The 18,303-nt window shown below is 54.3% G+C and overlaps 1 protein-coding gene and 1 long non-coding RNA gene across 4 annotated transcripts in view; one reads left to right on the top strand and one right to left on the bottom strand.

Annotated features, from left to right (window-relative positions):
- Window positions 1–12,183, top strand: part of LOC118996863 (uncharacterized) — a 48,310-nt gene extending 36,127 nt beyond the window's left edge. Inside the window, exon 2 of the long non-coding RNA XR_005068567.1 lies at window positions 11,359–12,183. This is a non-coding gene — a long non-coding RNA (uncharacterized LOC118996863). The remainder of the gene's footprint in view (window positions 1–11,358) is intronic.
- A 4,746-nt stretch (window positions 12,184–16,929) lies between these two features.
- The window catches only part of CD6 (CD6 molecule), a 32,726-nt gene continuing 31,352 nt past the window's right edge, over window positions 16,930–18,303 (bottom strand). For 2 of the 3 annotated variants that reach the window (XM_037060499.1, XM_037060501.1), the window contains one exon: window positions 16,933–17,997. In XM_037060499.1, coding sequence (XP_036916394.1) covers window positions 17,933–17,997 — 65 coding nt within the window. In that variant the 3' untranslated portion in view covers window positions 16,933–17,932. Of the gene's footprint in view, window positions 17,998–18,303 lie in introns of all 3 variants that reach the window. The other variant, XM_037060500.1, reaches the window with a different exon arrangement.

Here is an 18,303-nt window from a genome sequence, read left to right as displayed (position 1 = left end):
CTTGTCAATCTGAAAAACGTTCAATAAATAATCACTATTCCACGTGTGTTTCCAGACTTTTGACACTCTGTTAGGTATTTGTTGCCCTGGAGGGTGAAGAAAAACGCATCGAGCCTCGTATTTGAAACTTGAACGTGCTGTTTCAACGCACGTTTCGCTGGGGGACAATAAACACAACGCGTCCACTCTGGAAGGGGGTTGGCGGTTTAGCCAGTGAAACACGTACCTGCCACACAGTGGTTCCGCTCCAGGCATCGACCCCAGGGAAATGAAAGTGTGGGAGATCCAGACACGGCTTGTACACGGGCGTGCGCAGCAGTGCTACTCATACCAGCCCCGCATTGGAAACCACCCAAATATCCACCACCAGGTAAAGGGGCCAACTGTGGTGTATCCACAGCTGAAAACAACAGAGAAGGACAACCAACCGACAACAACGGGACAAGGGGATGAATCTCCGACGGCGTGGAGGGAAGAAGGCAGAGAGGAGCGTGCACGCCCCACAGCTCCATTCTGATAGGATTCGAGAAGCGGCAGAAGTGAGCTCTAGGGTCTGAGAGCAGATGGGGGGTTGCCTGGGGCTGGGAGGAGCTGCGGGGCTGCACGGGGCGTGAGGGTACGTTCTGCGGTGGTGGAGATGGTCTGTACCTCGGCTGTGGTGCTGGTTCCATAAACAGACATTTGCCAAAGCTCATTCAACAGTCCACTTACCATGGACACATTTTGCTGTATATAAATGATACCTCTGAAGAGCTGATTTTTAAAAAAGTGAGTTTGTTCTATGCAGGGCCAGCTAGATAGTTAAGAGTTCCGGTAGTGGCAGCAGATTATCTAAACCAAGCCCAGGGCCCTTCTGGGGAATTGTGTGTGGGGGTGGGGGGCGCCGCACAGGCCCTGCGCCCCTGAAACTGGCCCCAATTCTGTTTCCTGGCGTTTCAGGCACCTTCAGATACTGCGCATGTGTGTGACAGTACATAAATGGGATCTCACTACAAATGCTATTTTTAAATTCACTTTTTTTAACTCAGTGATATGGTGAGGTCATCTCTCTAAGCCAGTAAATCTAGCTCAACCACATTCTCCAGGGAGCGTTCCTGGTGCCCGTGGGGCGTGTATTCATCAGCACACTATCACTGGCGTGCCACCCTCCTTCTGCTGGCGTGTTAAGATGTTTTCCATTTTTCGAAAGTAGCAGGACCCAGCCCCCACACAGTGTGGGGCTCTGTGCAAGAGAGATTTGCAGGCCTTTCCCAGCAGCCCGCCCCGCCCCACCATCTCTGACTGTGCGCAAAGGTTGTTTGCCTTTCACATTTCCCTTCCCGCTTTCTTTTTTTCTTGAGCTCTAACTAGAGTCTCTGTAATCTACTGTCTGCAGTGCAGAAGCCTCCACCCCACCCCCTCCCCCAGAGCCCATGGGACCTGGCTCCTGGCTTCAGGCACCCGGAGGAAGTCTTGTCACTCCAGGGCCTCATGACCCGCAGGCTGGAAAGCCAGGCTGCATCAGGGGCTCCTCAGGGCCAGGCAGTCCATGCCCCTGTCCCTGTCCGCCAGGAGGACTGCCCCTGAATGTTCCCTGCTTGCCCCCCAGCCCCACAGCTGAGGGCTCGGGGTCACCCTCTGTCTGTCAGGCAAACATTTCCACACTCATTGGACCACGTAGTGCCATCGCCAATCATAGGGCTATTTGAAAGAGAAGCGAACGGTGGCCTCTGACCAGTTTCGTGGGCTCAGGAAAGTCACTTGATGCCCTTGGCTTCCACTTTCGTGTACAATGTGGTGGTTTTTAGGGTCCTGAAGGTTTTGTCCAGGCCCGTGTCTCTGGGCCTGTCTCTCCCCCTCCAGAGCAGGAGGCACTTTCCTCAGCTCAGAGGGACTTGCGTCTGTCCTGAGCAAGTCACTCTTCTGCCAAGAGAACACAGGCCGAGGAGGAGGGGCTCCTGTGGGAGGGGGCTGCCCTGGGGGCAAGGGCAACCGACCACTGAAACCTCCCCCTCCATTGTGTGTTGGCTGGATGGAGACCTGGTGCGTGTTAGTCTGTGCCTTGGGCAGTCCGGAGGAGGGCTCTCAGGCCCCGTGTGGCCTCCAGTCCCTTGGGAAGGAGCACTGAGGTTGACCAGCAGTCCTGCCCTCGGAGCGGATTTGTATTTGTGCACTGTCAGCCATCAGCAAAGCAGGCGCTAAAGGCAATGAGGACAGATTTCACCCTGTGACAACTCCTGCTCGTGGGAGGAGAGTCCAGGGACAACTGAGCTCCACTTTGATTCTCCAGGGTGGCTGGGGGGTTTAAACAGAGAGTGGGGTGGTGGTGAGGCTCGGGGGGAGTCAGGGGAGGGAGAGCCGTAAAAAGCGGCAGGGCAGCGGGCTGGTCCATGACTGGGCCAGCTGTGCCTCTAACTCGAATTTATCGCAGTCAGGCTTCCTCCCTCCCTCGGAGTCAGGGAGGCTGCAGCGTGTCCTCGCTGGTGACGGGATTCGGAGGAGCAGCTCTCGGGCCCTTGGGAAAGGCACCCTGAGCTGCAGGAGATGCAAAATACACCTCAGAGGGGGAGAGAGAGGGTTGGCGATGCTTTAAAATAATGCAATGTAACATTTAATTTAAAATGAAATAGTTTTAAAATAATCGCTCTATCGAAAGGGTGGTCATGGGGCTTCCCCACCAGATGGCTGGAAAAAACAGTGAATTCTTTCGTCTGCCTTGAGCGTTTTCCAGACAGGGTCACAGGGGCTGGGTCTTCCAGGATGTGGCCTGAGGCTGCCAGGAGCCACAGAGGAGCCCCGGCAGGTCTCCTGCTTCATGCTGAGGTTTTTGCAGCTCTCAATGCAGAGGACTTGCCTTTCTTTTTTCTTTTTAAGATTTTATTTATTTATAGAGGGGGAGGGAAGGAGAGAGGGAGAGAAATGTCAATGTATGGTTGCCTCTTGTGAGTCCCCTGCTGGGAACTGGCCTGCAACCCAGGCATGTGCCCTGACTGGGAATCGAACCGCAATCCTCTGGTTCGCAGGCCCACGCTCAATCCACTGAGCTACACCAGCCAGGGCAAGGACCTGCCTTTCTTCATCTTTACCCTAGGCTGGTGGTCTCCAGATGGGAACAGGCCCAGGGAGACTCCAGGGAATCGATTGCAGACCTTCGACCTCCCTCTGCTATCCTCCCCAAGTCCACCTCCTTCTGGACCCCCTTGCATAATCACTCTTTGCCCACTTGACTAAAATGATGAAGACCTAACCCTTCCCTGATCCTACTGGACAAAAAAAATACCAGGGCACCAACAAAGGGACTGCTTGAGGCATTAGAGCTGGCGGTGAGCAAGCAAGCCACTCTAAGACAAATCATTTTGCAAGGCAGATGGTTTCTAGTTTTTAATTTTGGCAGAATCTTGAAAATCAAAGAGTAATTTGATGCTAGATTGTTTCGTGATGTTTTGCATCTTACTTGGATGCAGCTGAAAGAATTGAGTGTCATCACTATAAAAAAATTCCTTCTAGTCCTAGCTGGTGTGGCTCTGCTGGTCTGAGCATTGTCCGGTAATCAAAGGGTTGCTGGTTCGATTCCTGGTCAGGGCACATGCCCAGTTTGGGGACTTGATCTCAGGTTGGGGTGCATGCAGGAGGCAGGCAATCGATGTTTCTTTCTCACATCGAAGTTTCTTTCTCTCTCTCCCTTCAGGGTTATTTTATTCCCACTCTCTCAAATGAGAATAAAATAAACCTTTTAACAAATTCCTTCCAGCCCTGGCTAGTGTAGCTCAGTGGATTGAGCGCAGGCCTGTGAACCACATGATTGTGGTTCAATTCCCAGTCAGGGCACATGCCTGGGTTGCAGGCCAGTTCCCAGTTCCTGGCGGGGGACGCATGAGAGGCAACCATACATTGATATTTCTCTCTCTCTCTCTCTCTCCTTCCCTTCCCCTCTAAGATAAATAAATAAAATCTTTTAAAAAAATTCCTTCCAGGCCCATCTAGTCAGTTCACACATTTATAAAAAAAGAACAAACAGGATGCTAATGCCTATCTTCTTTTAGCAAGAAATAATGTCCATCCACAGATACATTAGCTAAAGGCACGTTTGGGAGGATCTAAATCCCTCATTAAGAGAAAGACACACTTCCTATAAAATTTGGCTTTTTGTGGTGAATAACGAATTATCAAGATTGTAATACCCATGTTATTTTAATTTGTTGTTAATAATAATTGTAAAAATTGTAACATAATGTAGGCAACATTTTATTTTATCAAACGCTTATGACTACAGGAAATGGCAAAGTTTTAACATTTTAATTTTTATACTTTTTGTTCCAAAGCACGATAGGAAGATTACTATAAGACTTAAAAGCATGAATATACACCAGGATATTATTATACAGAGGGAGTAGAATAAGCGTTGAAGAAGAAGAGGGACTAATGTAGAATTACGGACCGTTCGAGGATGGCTTACTCATGTGTTTTAAAAATAGGTGACGGTTGCGTACTGCAAAGCAGGCATATTTTCACGTCTCCTGGCTTAGTTTTTTCAGCTGGGCCAGAGAATTAAACTAGCAGGAGACAGATTAACAAGAGAAATGCGTACACATTTGCATAAGTGTTACATGGCATGGAAGTCGGGGTAAGGAACAAAGACCCAAAAAGCAGTGGGCCCTCTGCGCTTTTAGAGCAGGTCGAACAAAGAGGCACCGCTGTGGAAAAGTCGGTAAGCTACCTGGGGGGCTGAAGGAAGACAATTGTCGACCTATTTTTACGAGGTCTGTTTGTACAGAATTGTCTCCACCTCAACTTCCTGTCCTTACTGACACTCTCCCCTTGTGGCGGACGGAGGACGTCTTTCATGCAGAAATTTCATCTCCTGGTTTTAAGGAAAAAGAAGGAAGGTCAGAGCGTGTTTCTTGTATTTGCTGTTTTTTAAGTGCCTTTAACTCCGGCGGATCCTCATGCCAAAGTGGCACATTTGGGGGTGGCCTATTCTGCCCCCCTTTCATACCCACGTTCATAGCAGTGCTAATAGTAGCTAAAGCACGAAAGTAATCCTTTGGCGGGTGAATGGGTGGGTGAAATGTGGGACATGCACGGAAGAATGCTATCCGCCCTGGAACAGGGAGGCAGTTCCGACACCTGCTACCACATGATGAATCCTGTGGACATTACTCCACGAGTGACATAAGCCAGCGACAAAGTCCGATGGGACTCCCCTTACATGAGCTCCTTAGAGCAGTCGAAACCATAGGGATGGAAGGTAGAATGGTGGTCACCAGGGGCCAGGGCCAGGGGAGCGGGGAGTCATCGTGAGACGGGGATAGTTTCGGTTCGACAAGATGAGAAGAGCTGTGGAGACAGACGGTGGTGTGAGTGTGAGCGTGCTCAGTGCCGCTGGTCGGCAGTCAGACACGTTAAGACGGCAGATTTTGGATTGCGTGTACTTTACCACAATAAAACCATCTGAAGAAGAGGAAGGTTAATATCCAAGTTCTGCCCACCAGGTTCATCTAAAAGAATGACGTGATTTACTGGCTGGTGTAGCTCGGTGGATTGAGCGCTGGCCTGCGAACCACACGATCACGGTTCAATTCCCAGTCAGGGCACATGCCTGGGTTGCGGGCCAGTTCCCAGCAGGGGACTCACGAGAGGCAACCATACACTGATATTTCTCTCCTTCTCTCCTTCCCTTCCCCTCTAAAGATAAATAAATAAAATCTTTTAAAAAAAGAAGGATGGGATTTAAAATAGGACGTGAGTATGAACTAGGTATCCCATCCTGCCTCACCAGACTCCTGATGAAGTGTTTTAGAAAATGACTGAAAAACACACCAGGGCCTCTGAAACAGCAGTGCTCTGGAAACCATTCCAGTAATGCAGGGTGAGCGGACCTTGCCCTTGGTCTCAGTCGGCCCAGGGCTCGGTTTCATACGGCCTGCAAACTGAGCACGGTGTTTACGGTTTTTTAAAAAATATTTTATTTATTTATTTTTATCGAGAGGGGAAGGGAGGGAGAAAGAGAGGGAGAGAAACATCAACGTGTGGTTACCTCTTGTGAGCCCCCCAACTGGGGACCTGGGCCCAACCCAGGCAGGTGCCCTAACTGGGAATCGAACCGGTGACCCTTTGGTTTGCAGGTCTGCACTCAATCCACTGAGCCACACCAGCGCAGGGCACATTTTTCAAAGAGCTGGAGAAAAGTAAAATGAGACTATTTTGTGGCACATAAAAACTATACGAAATTCACACTTCAGCATCCATAAATAGAGTTTGATTGGAACCCAGCCACACTCAGCCATCACAAAGTGTCTACAGCTGTGTTCACAGTGCTGCGCACAGAGGGGTAGTTTCAACAGAGACTGTGTGGCCAGCAAATTCTAAAACATTTACCATCTGGCCATTTCCAGGCAAGGGTTGCCGATTGCTGCCCTGGACCCCGGACTCAGGAAAGCTGCCTCGTGGCTGCAGCGGTGCCCCGAAGCGGGCATAAATCACCTCTCTGATCTAAAGAAGTCAAGCTGCTTGGACAAGTGGTCTTTCAGTTCCCTTCTGGCTTAAAATACTTGGAAATCTGGGGAGAGCAATTCATACTCAGGTGTTAATGGCTGAAACCTCCCAGGAGTACTTGCCTGTAGAAATGACCCCTGAAGAGGCAACTCCTTCTTGGAAATAAAGTGCTAGCTAACAGCAGGATTCCAGGCACTGGGTGGATGGTGGTGATTTTGGTGAAGGGGCTCTTCCCAGTATCATGCGATTTCGGTGTTTGTGGTGAACAGACGAAGGTTTGTGCAAACCAGTCTGTCCAGGTACAAATGCCCCCCAACCTCCCCAGAGGCCAATCCTGGTTCATTCTAAGTCCACAAGCTTAGAAGTCCAGGGCTTCTAAGTCCGAGCCCCGTAGATGCCTCAGGGTAGACCAGTCACGGAACCGAGCAGAAAAGAGCTTAGCTGAAGCTGGCCCCACCCCTGGTGCCAGGCTAGGCGGCTGCAGGGACTCAGCAAGCCTGATTTTCATGTCCTCGTGCGAGGCCCTGGCAGGGAGCTGTGGAGGGGCCACCGAGCCACAGGCAGACTAGCGCCAGGCCACAGCTGGTAGGCCGTGACGTTCCAGGTTCCCTGGAAGGGTACCGTGTGACCCCCTCCCACACCCACGCTGGTGGTCTGTGCACTGGGGGCTCAACTGGAGGGTGCACAGTAAAGAGAGGAAGGGAGGACTGGACGTTCAGGGCCTCCCTCCGCCTCTCCCCAGTTTCCCCCCGGCCAGGCAACCGGCCGTCCTCTGCCTCCCCCTGGGTCAAATACGGTGAAGCCGGCTTTCGTGGAGGGCGAGGCTGGGAAGAGTTGCCGGGGGAGGTGGCAACCCAGGGCCAACAGGGTCCCAGCCTGGATGACAAGCTGGCCCTGGGCCACTGCAGAGGGCCCTGTCTCCTTGCTCAGGCCCCACCTAATTGTTAAGGTTCCAGGCCTGGGGTTTTCAAAATTTTCAATCTTTTCTAAGAAACCAGAAATCTGGAATTGTATGTGAAGTCTGATTTTCAAATGTTTGTAGTTTATTTCAAAAAAATTAAAAACCTGTGAGCTGGCCTTAAAAAGCTGAACCGTAGATTACGTTTGGGCTCCAGGCTGCCGGTTTGAGACCTGGGCGAAGGAAAAGCCTTGACTGTGGACTTGGTCGCTGGACTGGTGTCTCCCTCGGCCCCGACAGTGTGGCCTGGGGGTCTACTCCAGGAGCCGATGAATATTGATTCTTTTCATCTCCAAAGTGGGGTAATGTCCCGGACTTTGTAGGCAGCGCCGGGCTCGGCTCCTCTTTCAGGGAGAAGGCCGTACCTGCGGGGAACGATCCTCCTGAACGTCCCTCCTTTCCTGGCTTGGAAACGCGGCTGTGTTTTCCGACCACGATGACGAAGAAAGGGAAGTCAGAGTCTGAGGTTCTGCCCACTGCGCCTTGTCTCATTGCTCTGGGAAGGGAGCGGGTGCCGTGGCCTAGGCAGCCTCATCGGACCGTGTATGCAACACCAAAGGCCTGCGTGACCCTCTCCCCACCCAAGGAAGCCTCTCAGACAGGGGACGGGCTGGATCCTGCCGAGTGAGAGTCTGGGGAGGGGGTGGCGGCTCTGATGGCACGATAACCTTGTCGCGCGCCACGTGAGGCTGCGTTCGGGTTTTCGTGTGGGCGTTTTCCCCTGGTCCGGCCCCACTCCCCAGAGCCCAGGGCATGTGGTAGCGGAGCGTGGGCCTTGGACTCCCCAACCTGGGTTTGAATGCCATTCTGCTGCTAGTTGCCTGTTCTTCCCCACGCGTCTGTATTTCCCACCGTAGGAAGGAGGTGCCAGCTCGGAGCCCATAAGGCTGTTAGGATTAAGTGTGGTCAGGTAGGCACGGTGCCTGGTGCAGAGCAGGCGCAAGAAGGAGGGGGTTGGACCCGGAGCGGGATAAGCGGGTGCAAATGTGATTAATGAGAACATGAGGAAGGAGGGAGGGGGACCACTCCTTCTAAACCGCGCATAGTGAGAATTATCTCTGCTTTTGGAATGCCTCATAATTTCTACCACGGTGACCCAAAGGCTGCCTTTTCTATTAAATTGTGTTTTTTTTCTTTTCATCTTGCTTAATAAGAAGTCATGGACTGAGGGCTCGGTGCCTGAGTGAGGGGATCCTCTGGCCCCTCGGGCAGGGCTCCTATCGCACAGGGCTCACTAACAAGCAAAGAACACTGGGAGAGGCGTCTGCGACCCTCAGGAGACCTGGGCATATCCTACTGGGGGCACCGTGGGGTGTCTGCTGGGGCAAAGAGAGCGGGGGAGGGGCAAGGCTGAGCCTTCTCAGTGTCTCAAATCGGGGCAGAAACAAACTAGAACAGTGGCAACCATTGACAACTTTTTTTATTGTATTTTTTCCATTACCGCTCATCCCCCCATGCCCTTTCCACCGCCACCCACACCTTCCCCCCCACAATCACCACACTGTTGTCCCTGTCCCTGGGCTCTTTCTCTTTGTTTTTTCATTTTTTGCTCAATCCCTCCACCTTACTGCCTCAGCTGTCAGCCTGCTCTCCATCTGTGAGTCTGTCTCTACGTTGCTCGTGAGTTCAAAGTTTGTTCATTAGATTCCACATGTAAGTGAAATCATATGGTAACTTCTTAAAAAATTGGGACACAGATGTTCAGGTTGCAGCATAATCTATTCATAGAAACACATGTCAAAGGAGCGAGCAAGACAGCTTTGCCAACAGAGAGAAAATTAACCCAAGACCTTCCGAGGTTGGGTAACAGCAACAGAGCCTCTTCCTCCACGTGCACACGTGCCTTCCGCGTCTGACTTGAATGCCGGTAGAGGTCCCTCCTTCCATCCATCCCCAGAGACAGGGAAAAGCCACGCCATGGGGCCGCCAGGGGGACCGCAGACCACCCCAGGGATTTTCCTGACAGCTTCCCAGAGCGAGGGGCCAGAGGCTTTCCACTCTGCCTCAACTGTATCAGATTAATGAGACCTGCTCGTCTCCCTGCAGCCGGCCCCTTTGTGTTTCCATTCATCTGGATAGAATAATGCTTCATGAAAGTATCAAAGGACCGGCACGAGCGGCGGTGCTAGGAAGGTGGGTGGCGAGCAGAGAGCTCTAGCGTTCGCGTATCCCCTGATGTGGCTGATCAGATTTGGCACCAAAAGGATGTTAGGGGCGCCTGTGTCTGTGTCTGAGGAATGAAAGGCCCTGGGACGGGAGCTGAGGGCTGCTCCTCCCTCCCTCCCTCTCCAAGAATGTCGACGTGGTACTGCTTTTCTTAGGGACATTCTGCTTGAATTCCGGAGGGGGGAGGACAAAAAAAGAGAACCAAGTTCAGGCCTTGCCCTTGAGGCACTTAGAGTCTTGATGGAGAAAGTAGGAAAAAATATAAGAAGGGAAAAACAGACACAGAACCGAAGAATGGAGAGAATGGATGGGGGTGGAGGAAGCCGGGTTTCCCGGAGCTGCAGTGGGAGGTCTCGGGCAGACAAGAGAAGGCTGGATCGACCCACTGCCCGAGAGTCAGAAGCGTTGCTCTGGGCTCAGGTTTGCCTTCATCTACCTACGTCCAGGCGGCTACACAGGAGGTGTGCATGCGTTGGTAAGGATACATGGGTTATGTACACACAGACGCACACACACGGCCTTGCTCTGTCAGCTGATAGGGCCTAGAAACAACCACACTGCAGACGCAGCAGGTACACCTGCAGCCCAGACGCTGGTTTCTAATGTTGTTCTCCAGCGAGAGGAACCAGGGCTCCCCGGAGAAGTGGCTGATTCTAGCACTGGAGCAGAGGCTGTGCCGGGGGAGCCGAGCCTCTTGCAGTTCCCAGAAGTAAGGAAGTGCTCGAAAAACACAAAGTCGCAACGGTGGGTCTGCAGGAGGGTCCCCGGAGCCCGTAGGAGGAGCTCCCAACGGCCAAAGCTGCACAGTGTGGACAACAAAACAAACTAGTACCGGATTACAACCCAAAGTAACAACCTGCAACTCATACTGACAGCGAAGCGCGGTTGACTAAATTAGTAGAGGGAAACAGACAGCTCTCCCGTGCGGAAAAGCTCCAGGTAGTTCGTGGAGGCTCCGTCCTCAGGGCTGCGAGGTGTGGCTTGAACACAGAGGCTTCCTTCGAACGAGCAAGAAGCATAACTTTTCGGTGGGGAAAACTGACGGAAGCAGCCTCAGCCAGTGACCAAGGTCAACCTCGGATAAGGTGTTGAAAGCGGTACCACAGATGGGAGGCAATGCGAAGGGCCCTTTCCCTCTGTGGTCTTCTCCCTCCAAACCTGTAGGCGGTGTAAGAACAAGAAAAACAGCATACAAATCGGAGTTGGGGGGTCGTTGTACAAAACACCTGACCAGCACTTCTCAAAACTGTCGTGGCCGTCAGAAACAGCCAAAGTCAGAGACTGTCATAGCCGAGGGGGGCCGCAGGATGATTAAATGTCAGGTGGGGTTCGGGACAGGATCCTGGAGCAGAAAAGGGTGTTAAGAAAAAATGAAAGCAATCTGAACAGCCTACGGGCTTTGGCTGCTGATGGTGTTCCTGTGTCAGCTTGTTGTGATGCAAGAGCCAACCTAAGGTGTTAATGTTGGGGAAACCGAAGATGGGGTGCAGGAGAACTTAGTGCTATCTGAGTAATTGTTCTTCAAATATAAAACTGTCCTAACATAAAAAGTTAATGTTTTAGAAATGAGACGTGCCGTGAGGAGAACAGGGAGAAAGCCTCGCTGGCAGTCGGAGCAGGAATCAGGGTGATGTGGGTCGGAGGAGGACCCAGAACAGACCCTTGGAGACCAAGCCAGCTCGGGGCTGCTCATCTTCCTGGCTGTGACAGTCCTACACCTCGTGTCTCACATACCGACCATGTTGTCTTGTCTTCTCCAGCTCTGAGCTGCCCCTGTTGTGCACCTGCTCCCGGGGCACCTGTCAGCCCCAAGGTCGCCACCTCCGGACTCCAGGGATCTCAGGAATGTTGGGATTCAGAGAAAGAAGCGAGCTATGCCTGGACACTCGTCCATCCCCATCCCAGCCATGATTGTCTCTGTGCGGCTTGTGAGCTTCCCGAGGGTGCCTGTGCTTCATGGCAGCCTGGCTCTGAGGGTTCCCAACTGTCATGAAATGAATGACCCAGGGCTTGTAACCACAGGGCAGGATCATTGGCTCACAGGTCACACATGAGAAAGCAATGCCTTTTCAATTCTGCACCAGCCTTTCCCATGAAATCGAGGAGAACGTCTCAGGCTGGAGCGAAGACATCTTAGTGCCTCCCCACCCTTGACTGTCCCCACCTATGACCAAGAACAGGCAGGTCCCAGGCTCAGACTTGGCAACCAATGTATCCAGAAAGAGTAACAGCATTGCTTTATTTTAGAACTACCTTAAATTTGCAGCAAGTGATGGTGTTATAACAGCAACATAAAGCAACACGTTCCTTTAAATGTGTTTTAAAATAATTTCACACTTAGAGAAAAGTTGCAAGACTAATACAAAGGATTCCTGGGCACCATTCACCCAGATTGCCCCAGTGTTAGCATTTTACTGCTGTATATTCTCTCTCTCTCTCCTGCTCCCTCCCTCTGTCTTAGTCTCCCCCTCCCACCCATCCCCCCACATGGATTTTTTTCCTGAGCCATGTATCAGTAGGTCATCTCTGTCCATCTGAAACTAACACAGAATACTATTGAATGTAAACTGTCGTTGAAAAGTTTTTTAAAAGCCTGTCCCTTTACTCCAGAATACTTTCCTACTTCAGTATGCATTGCCTAAAAGCAACCAATTTTCTCATAACTAGAGAACACCTACCAAAACCAGGGAGGCAATGCCGACAGGACACTGTTAGCTAACCTGCCGGCCTCATTCCCGTTTCACCGTCGCCCCAACACCGTCCTGCCCAGCGAGGGCAGGACATCCCGGATCACATCTCACATGTCTCGTTAGTTCCTTCCATCTGAAACCGTTCTTGTGTCTTTGCGTTTTACGATATTAGCATTTTTGAAAAGCACACTGTGGATATTTTGTAAAATGGCTAAAGATTCCTTTTACAATAAATTTCAGTTTTGAAAAATGTGAATTTGTTGAAAGAAAACTTATTAAGCAGGCAAGAGAACAAAAGGTCCACAGAAAAACAAAAACAAAAACTGAGGTTTGGGAAATGTGGGTTTCAATCCACTTTATTCTGCCCCTGAAGGGCCTGTCATCCCACACTGCAGGGGGTCCCCACAGCAGGAACTGCAGGGTGACCTGGCTACCTCCGGCCCTGCACTAGCCCCCCAGGTGGGTGGTCCTGACCTTAGAGCCCACACGGGCCTTCTCACAGGAAGAGGTGTTCTTGCCGACTGGGAGTGCGTGTGAGCCGGGTGGCTCTGCACGGCACCGCACCTCTGTGCCTCGGGCGGCTGCCCTGTCCCTGGAACTCGGGCTAGCCCTCCGCTGCCTGCAGGGCGCACCCACCTCCTTTTCAGGTTCCCAAGGAAGTGAGAGCAAGGGGAGCCAGAGCAGGAAATGGAGCAAACAGCGGGAGGTCAGGGCTCTGCCACAGAAGGGGCCACCAGTTTGGAGAGGGGGTGCCCCTCATGGTCATGTGACAGGGTCTCACTGGGTCCTGGCTTACAGAAGAGTTGGGGGTCACTGACTCCAGTTATTTTAGCCTCTCATCCTCAGAGGACAGCAGCCTCCAGCAGCCAGGCAGGGCGTCTGAGCCACGCCCGGGGAGTAAGGCCGCACCCAAAGTGGAGGGAAGCAGGAGCTTCGACCTGGGGAATAAGGGCGCCTCCCGGTGGGAGAGCCGGGTGCCACCTGGGGGCCCTGGGGCGGGTGTGTCTGTGAGTGTGTAGACATGGACCATTTTCTCTCCCTGCTGTGCAACCGTGGGTGGGGAAGCAAGTGTGACCCCAGCTCAGCGGTGGCAGGGAAGGCAATGGACCCACAGGCAGCGGGGTGCTGTGAACAAGGTCGCTCGGAAGGGGAATGACTCTTGGGCAGAGTTCATGGCACTGCAGTGACTTCCTCTCCTTCTGCACTTGGGTGGCCAGGGCTGTGGGCCTAGGAAGGAGAGACGGGAATGGGCACCTGCTTCAACCAGGATGGTGCTGGGTCCTCCTGGGGGGAGCTATCCTTCCCCAAGGAAGAAGGTCTCTCCATCCTTCCCTGGCCTCCACCCCTCTTCTGCCTCTCCTGCCTTCTGCCTTTCCAGTTTCCTTCCTCTCCTCCTTCCTGCCTGCTGGGTGGGGCCCTACTGGGTGTCTGGCTCCCAGGCTCCTAGCTGGGTGTCCTTGAACTAGTTCTGAGACTACTCTGGGCTTCACTGTTCTCACCGGTAAGACCATAGAGATTAGGATACCTTACTGCCCTGAGGGTCTGGGGTTTGAGGACCAAGTGAGCCACACGCATATGGGATCCGGACAGTGTCCAGAGAAGGGGACCCAGGTGGCCTCGTGGGGCCCGCTGTGTCTCCCAATGTCTGTTCAGACACAAGTGGCCTCTGCTTCTTTTTCCTTCTCTGTCTCACCACTCTCTCTCTCACTCTCTCTCCCCTCTCCCTTTGTCTTTTTCTTCTTTGTCTTCCTCTGTTGCTATTTTGGTCCTTCCTCGATGATGCTGGTGAGGGGTGAGCCTCTTTTCATGTCAGGATGCCAGAACCCCGTCAAACTGGTAAACAGCTGAAGGATGTGGGGAGAGATGAACTTTCCACTGAGGCGACTTTGAACTCATCCTTCCTTGATGGGTCTCCCCTGCTCCTCCTCTTTTTGGAGCCTCCATGCCCTCATCTTGAAGCCAGGACCCTGGCCTGGGGCCACGACGAAAAGGGGTCCACACCGGGTGGCCCCATGGCGCCCCAGCCACCTCTGCCCAGCTCCAGAGCCATCGGGAGGGGCTTGGGGAGGAACGGAAGTGGAAACCACAGATGTGGCGATAGGGAGGGATGGGGAGCTGAGTGGCGGCCTGCCAGATGTGCCTCAGAGGTGAGGTTTCCAGTGGAAAAGGTTGGGTACCGGCAGGCGATGCCCAGCCGGGGGCATGGAGCCTTTACCCTGACTCCTGGCCAGGTCCGTGCAACCCAGAGAGCAGACGGGAGCCGAGGACCCTGACGGGACAGTTCTGCCGAGTCCGTCCTCGTCCTTCCGGCTCTCCCAGGTGTCAGGAGGAGGCAGTAAACCGAGGGGCTGAGGCAGAAATGATATTCCCACTGGGTGGTCGGACCAGTGAGCACAGAAAGACCCTTTCATGCGGCCCCCGCCACGTCAGGAGGCCACGGGGAGAGCAGCAAGGTCCCGGCCCTCCACGTCGAGCGGACAGCCCTGGGGAAAACTCTGAATCTTCCGGAGCCTCGGCTCCCTCGACCCTACCAGGAGGAGAGTGGGAACAACACCTCACGGGGCTGTTGTGAGCACTGATGAGTCAGGAGCTGTACAGGACCCAGAAGGGGCCTGACACTGTTCGACTACGTGACTCGGGCAAATCACCGAACCTCTTCGGGCCTCCATTGTCTCACCTGGGAAAGAGTGGGTTGGAGAGTCGACTGTCCTCAGTCCCCTCTCTTAGGCTGGACCACCTGGGACCTCACGAGCCACTGGGCATCCTGTACGGCCTTTGTGTGTGCCGTTCCATCAGCCTGCACCTCCCTTCCCTCTCTCGGTCCACAGCTAACTCCTACTCGTCCTTTGTGACCCCACTCATGCAGCGCCTCCCCCGGACAGCCCCTCTGCGGCAGGGGCAGGGGCTCCCCTGGGCCCCACACATTCACAGGGCGTCACTCTCTCACTGCACGTGCTCAGCCATAAAACTGCCCCTCCTGTGTCTCCGTTCGGGCCCAGCCCCTCCTGTGTGGATGTTTCTAAAATTGGGCTTCATTCAGCTGCCACCTCCCCTTAACGTCATGGTGTTTCCCTTCACAGAGCCTCGAGGCTTTTTATAGCCCCTGGTCGCTGGCCAGCACACCTGCTTCGCCCATGAGTTCCCTGGGCTGGATGGTCTGGGTCCCCTGGAGGCACGAACATTGGGGGCCTCCCTGTGAGCAGCCCCCATCACCCAACGCAGGAAGCCGGCTCTGTAGGTTCTGGACGCCAACCCGTAGACTGTCTCCTGCCTCTGGGCTGCCCAGGGGCTGGGAAGGGGCAAGGGAGACATGTCTCAGAGTAGCCCGAGTTCTCTGGGACTGGTGTGGGGAGGGGACAAGAATGGGAGAGGGGGCTTTGGTGAGTAGTGAGGGGGAACTCAGGGGGAAAGAAGGTGTCACCATCTTCCTGGGGGGGTGAGGGCGGGGTGGAGTAGGGCCGAATTGTGACTGGGCTATTAACTCTCTGAGTGGCCTTGGACAAGTCCTTTCCCCCACTGGGCCACAGCCTCCTTATTGGTCAAATGGGAGCAGGATGAGATGCTCCTACCCCTCCAGCACGAATGGCTGACTGCCTTCTCTACTTTTCTCACTTTTCTCCTTTTAAGGAGATCGCTCGCCTCTATTGATTAATCTGCCATGGGAGGAAACGTGCATTGCAGAGACTCTAACCCTGGCCATCACCTACACGGTGCCTACCACTGCAGTGCACACTTTACAGACTCTCAGCAAAGGCTCAGAGATGTTGAGTGACTTGCCCGAGACCACACAGCCAGGACAGGGTAGAGTCTGGATTTGAACCCAGGCTGTCTGACAAATAAAGACTTTCACAAATTGCTCTGGAAGTCTGTCCCCGCCCACCCCACCCCTGGCTCCTCCCCTAGGAATCCTCCTTGGCCTGGGGAAGGGGGCCCATCACAGCAACAACCACATCCTGTGACAGTTGCCCTGGGGAGTGCCAGCCTTCTCTCCACCTGTGGGACAGGTGAGCAGAAAACAGGCCCTGCTCAGCCCTGCTCAGTCCTGCAGAGCAGAGTCCCACAGCCCAGCCTCCCCTACCCACCCCCTGCTCTGGGCAGGCTCAGCGGAAACCTGAGCCCCAGCGCTCACCCCAGAGGCAGAGCTGGGCTGAAATCCGTGTCTGAGCTGGTGGAGAATCCCTTTCACGAGTCCTTTCCCGGCTCGCTTCATATCCAACAGCCTCATCCCCAACTCCTCCTCAGCCTGGGATCAGCCTCTCAGCCAGGCAGCTCTGAGCACAGGCCCCCCCTCGCATTATCCTGCCTCAGAAGCTTTGGAGGCCCAGGTTCGAACCCACCCAGCACAGCAACTTCAGCCCCACTGCGCCAGGGCCCGTAAGCGGCAGATGGATCAGGGAGTGCGGTGGCTGCCGAAGTCACGGGCAGCTGTCTCGGCGTCCACCTCCTCCAGGGGCAAGCCCCATTTCCTCTTGTCCTCGTCTCCCCAGCCCTTTCCATGCTGCGGGGCCACAGTGGGCTTTCCAGTTCGCCTCAGTGGACAGAGCGGACCCCACCCAACCCACACACAGCCTGGGGTTCTACAGGGTTCAAGGGTTTGTCACTCCATGTTTCATTCAGCAATTAGTTTAATCTCAGGATGCTCAGAACAGGACACCAAGCAGCCGACCCCAAGCCCCAGTCCCGCACGCACCCCTCCCCTCCCCGGCCTCTGGGGAGGCTGCCGGTCATGTTTGTGGCTCTGGGGTCGTCTTGCCTATTCACAGGCTCCTCTGGGAGTCTCCCACCAATCCGTGCAGCCAGATGGGGACTCGAGGCTTGACGAGCCTCTGGACCCCTCCTGGCAGACATCTCTGAGCCTCTGCCCCTCTAGGGACTGGGGCCCAATTCAGGGTCTGTGCTGGGATCATCTTCGTAAACTGTTGGAAGCTCAGAATAAGGATTCGGCGTCCAGGGACAGTCACTGCAGAACCAGGTGGTGACCCTGGTGGGCTCCGAGGGCCTCCAGAGGCAGGGCTGGCCTCAGGCCCCAGTCCCTTGGTGGTGGGGGTTGGGGAGGCAGTTGTCCTGCTCACTGTCAGCTGGCTGTGCCCAGGAAGGCTGGGCTCCCTGCTCTGATGGAAGCCCGGATCTGCCAGTGTGCCCCCCCCCAACCCCAGAAGCTACCTGTCGGAGCCGCAGCAGCCCAGCAGGCCCTGCTCCTGGCGCCTCCTGGGCCACACTGGGATGGGCCGTTTCTGCCCCTCTCACTACTTCTGGGCCCCAAGCTGTCTGAAACTCCGGGCACCAAAGCACCAGACACCCGAGGGTCAGAAGGGGCTTCAGGAGTCATCCAGTTCAACCCCTTAGTGCCGCCGGCTGAGAGGCAGCCCAGACTGCCTGTCCATCCCTGAGGCAGAGCTGGCCACCTCTCGGACGAGGCACCTCCACCTTGGGGATGCTGTTTGGCGCTGGCAGAAGGCTGTGCCAGCAGGTTCAGCCTGATGGATGGAGACCCAGAGGTACAGGGCGTGGAGCTTCCTTTCATCTCTCCAGGGGAGGCCTCTCAGCACCCAGCGGCACAATCTGGGAGGGGGGGTGGGGCGGGGGAGTAGGTAGAGCCTGAGTCCAGTGGAAGGGAGCCACCTGGAGCTTCGCTGGGCCCTGCCTAACCTGCTCCAATGTCATCATAGTCGTCATCATCGGTAGAATCAGGCTGGGGACAGGAGGATCCTGTGTGGCCAAGAGGCTCAGGTCAGGGGGACGCTTAGGGCAGCAGGAGACCCAATCCCTCCCCGGCTGCCCCAGGACAGTGGGTCTGAGTCCACGCCCCCTCCCCGTGAGCCTGTGGGGCGAGGCGTGACAAGAATCCATCTTATCATCTTGATCACTGCCATCTCCCTCACTAGCAGGTGGCCTTATCTTTGTTCTATGAGGTCATCACAGTGCCTGATGGATGATTGATGCTGGGAGCCCCTCTGCCACCACAGTTCCCCTCAAGGGCCCATCTGGCTGCTTCTGCTTGAATGCTCCCACTAA

The sequence above is a fragment of the Sturnira hondurensis genome, unplaced genomic scaffold, assembly GCF_014824575.4.
Source record: "Sturnira hondurensis isolate 20B ecotype Veracruz unplaced genomic scaffold, ASM1482457v3 Scaffold0011880, whole genome shotgun sequence".
NCBI classification, from domain to species: domain Eukaryota; kingdom Metazoa; phylum Chordata; class Mammalia; order Chiroptera; family Phyllostomidae; genus Sturnira; species Sturnira hondurensis.
The sequence above is the reverse complement of the archived record's forward strand: the minus strand, read 5'-3'. Positions and strand labels throughout refer to the sequence as shown.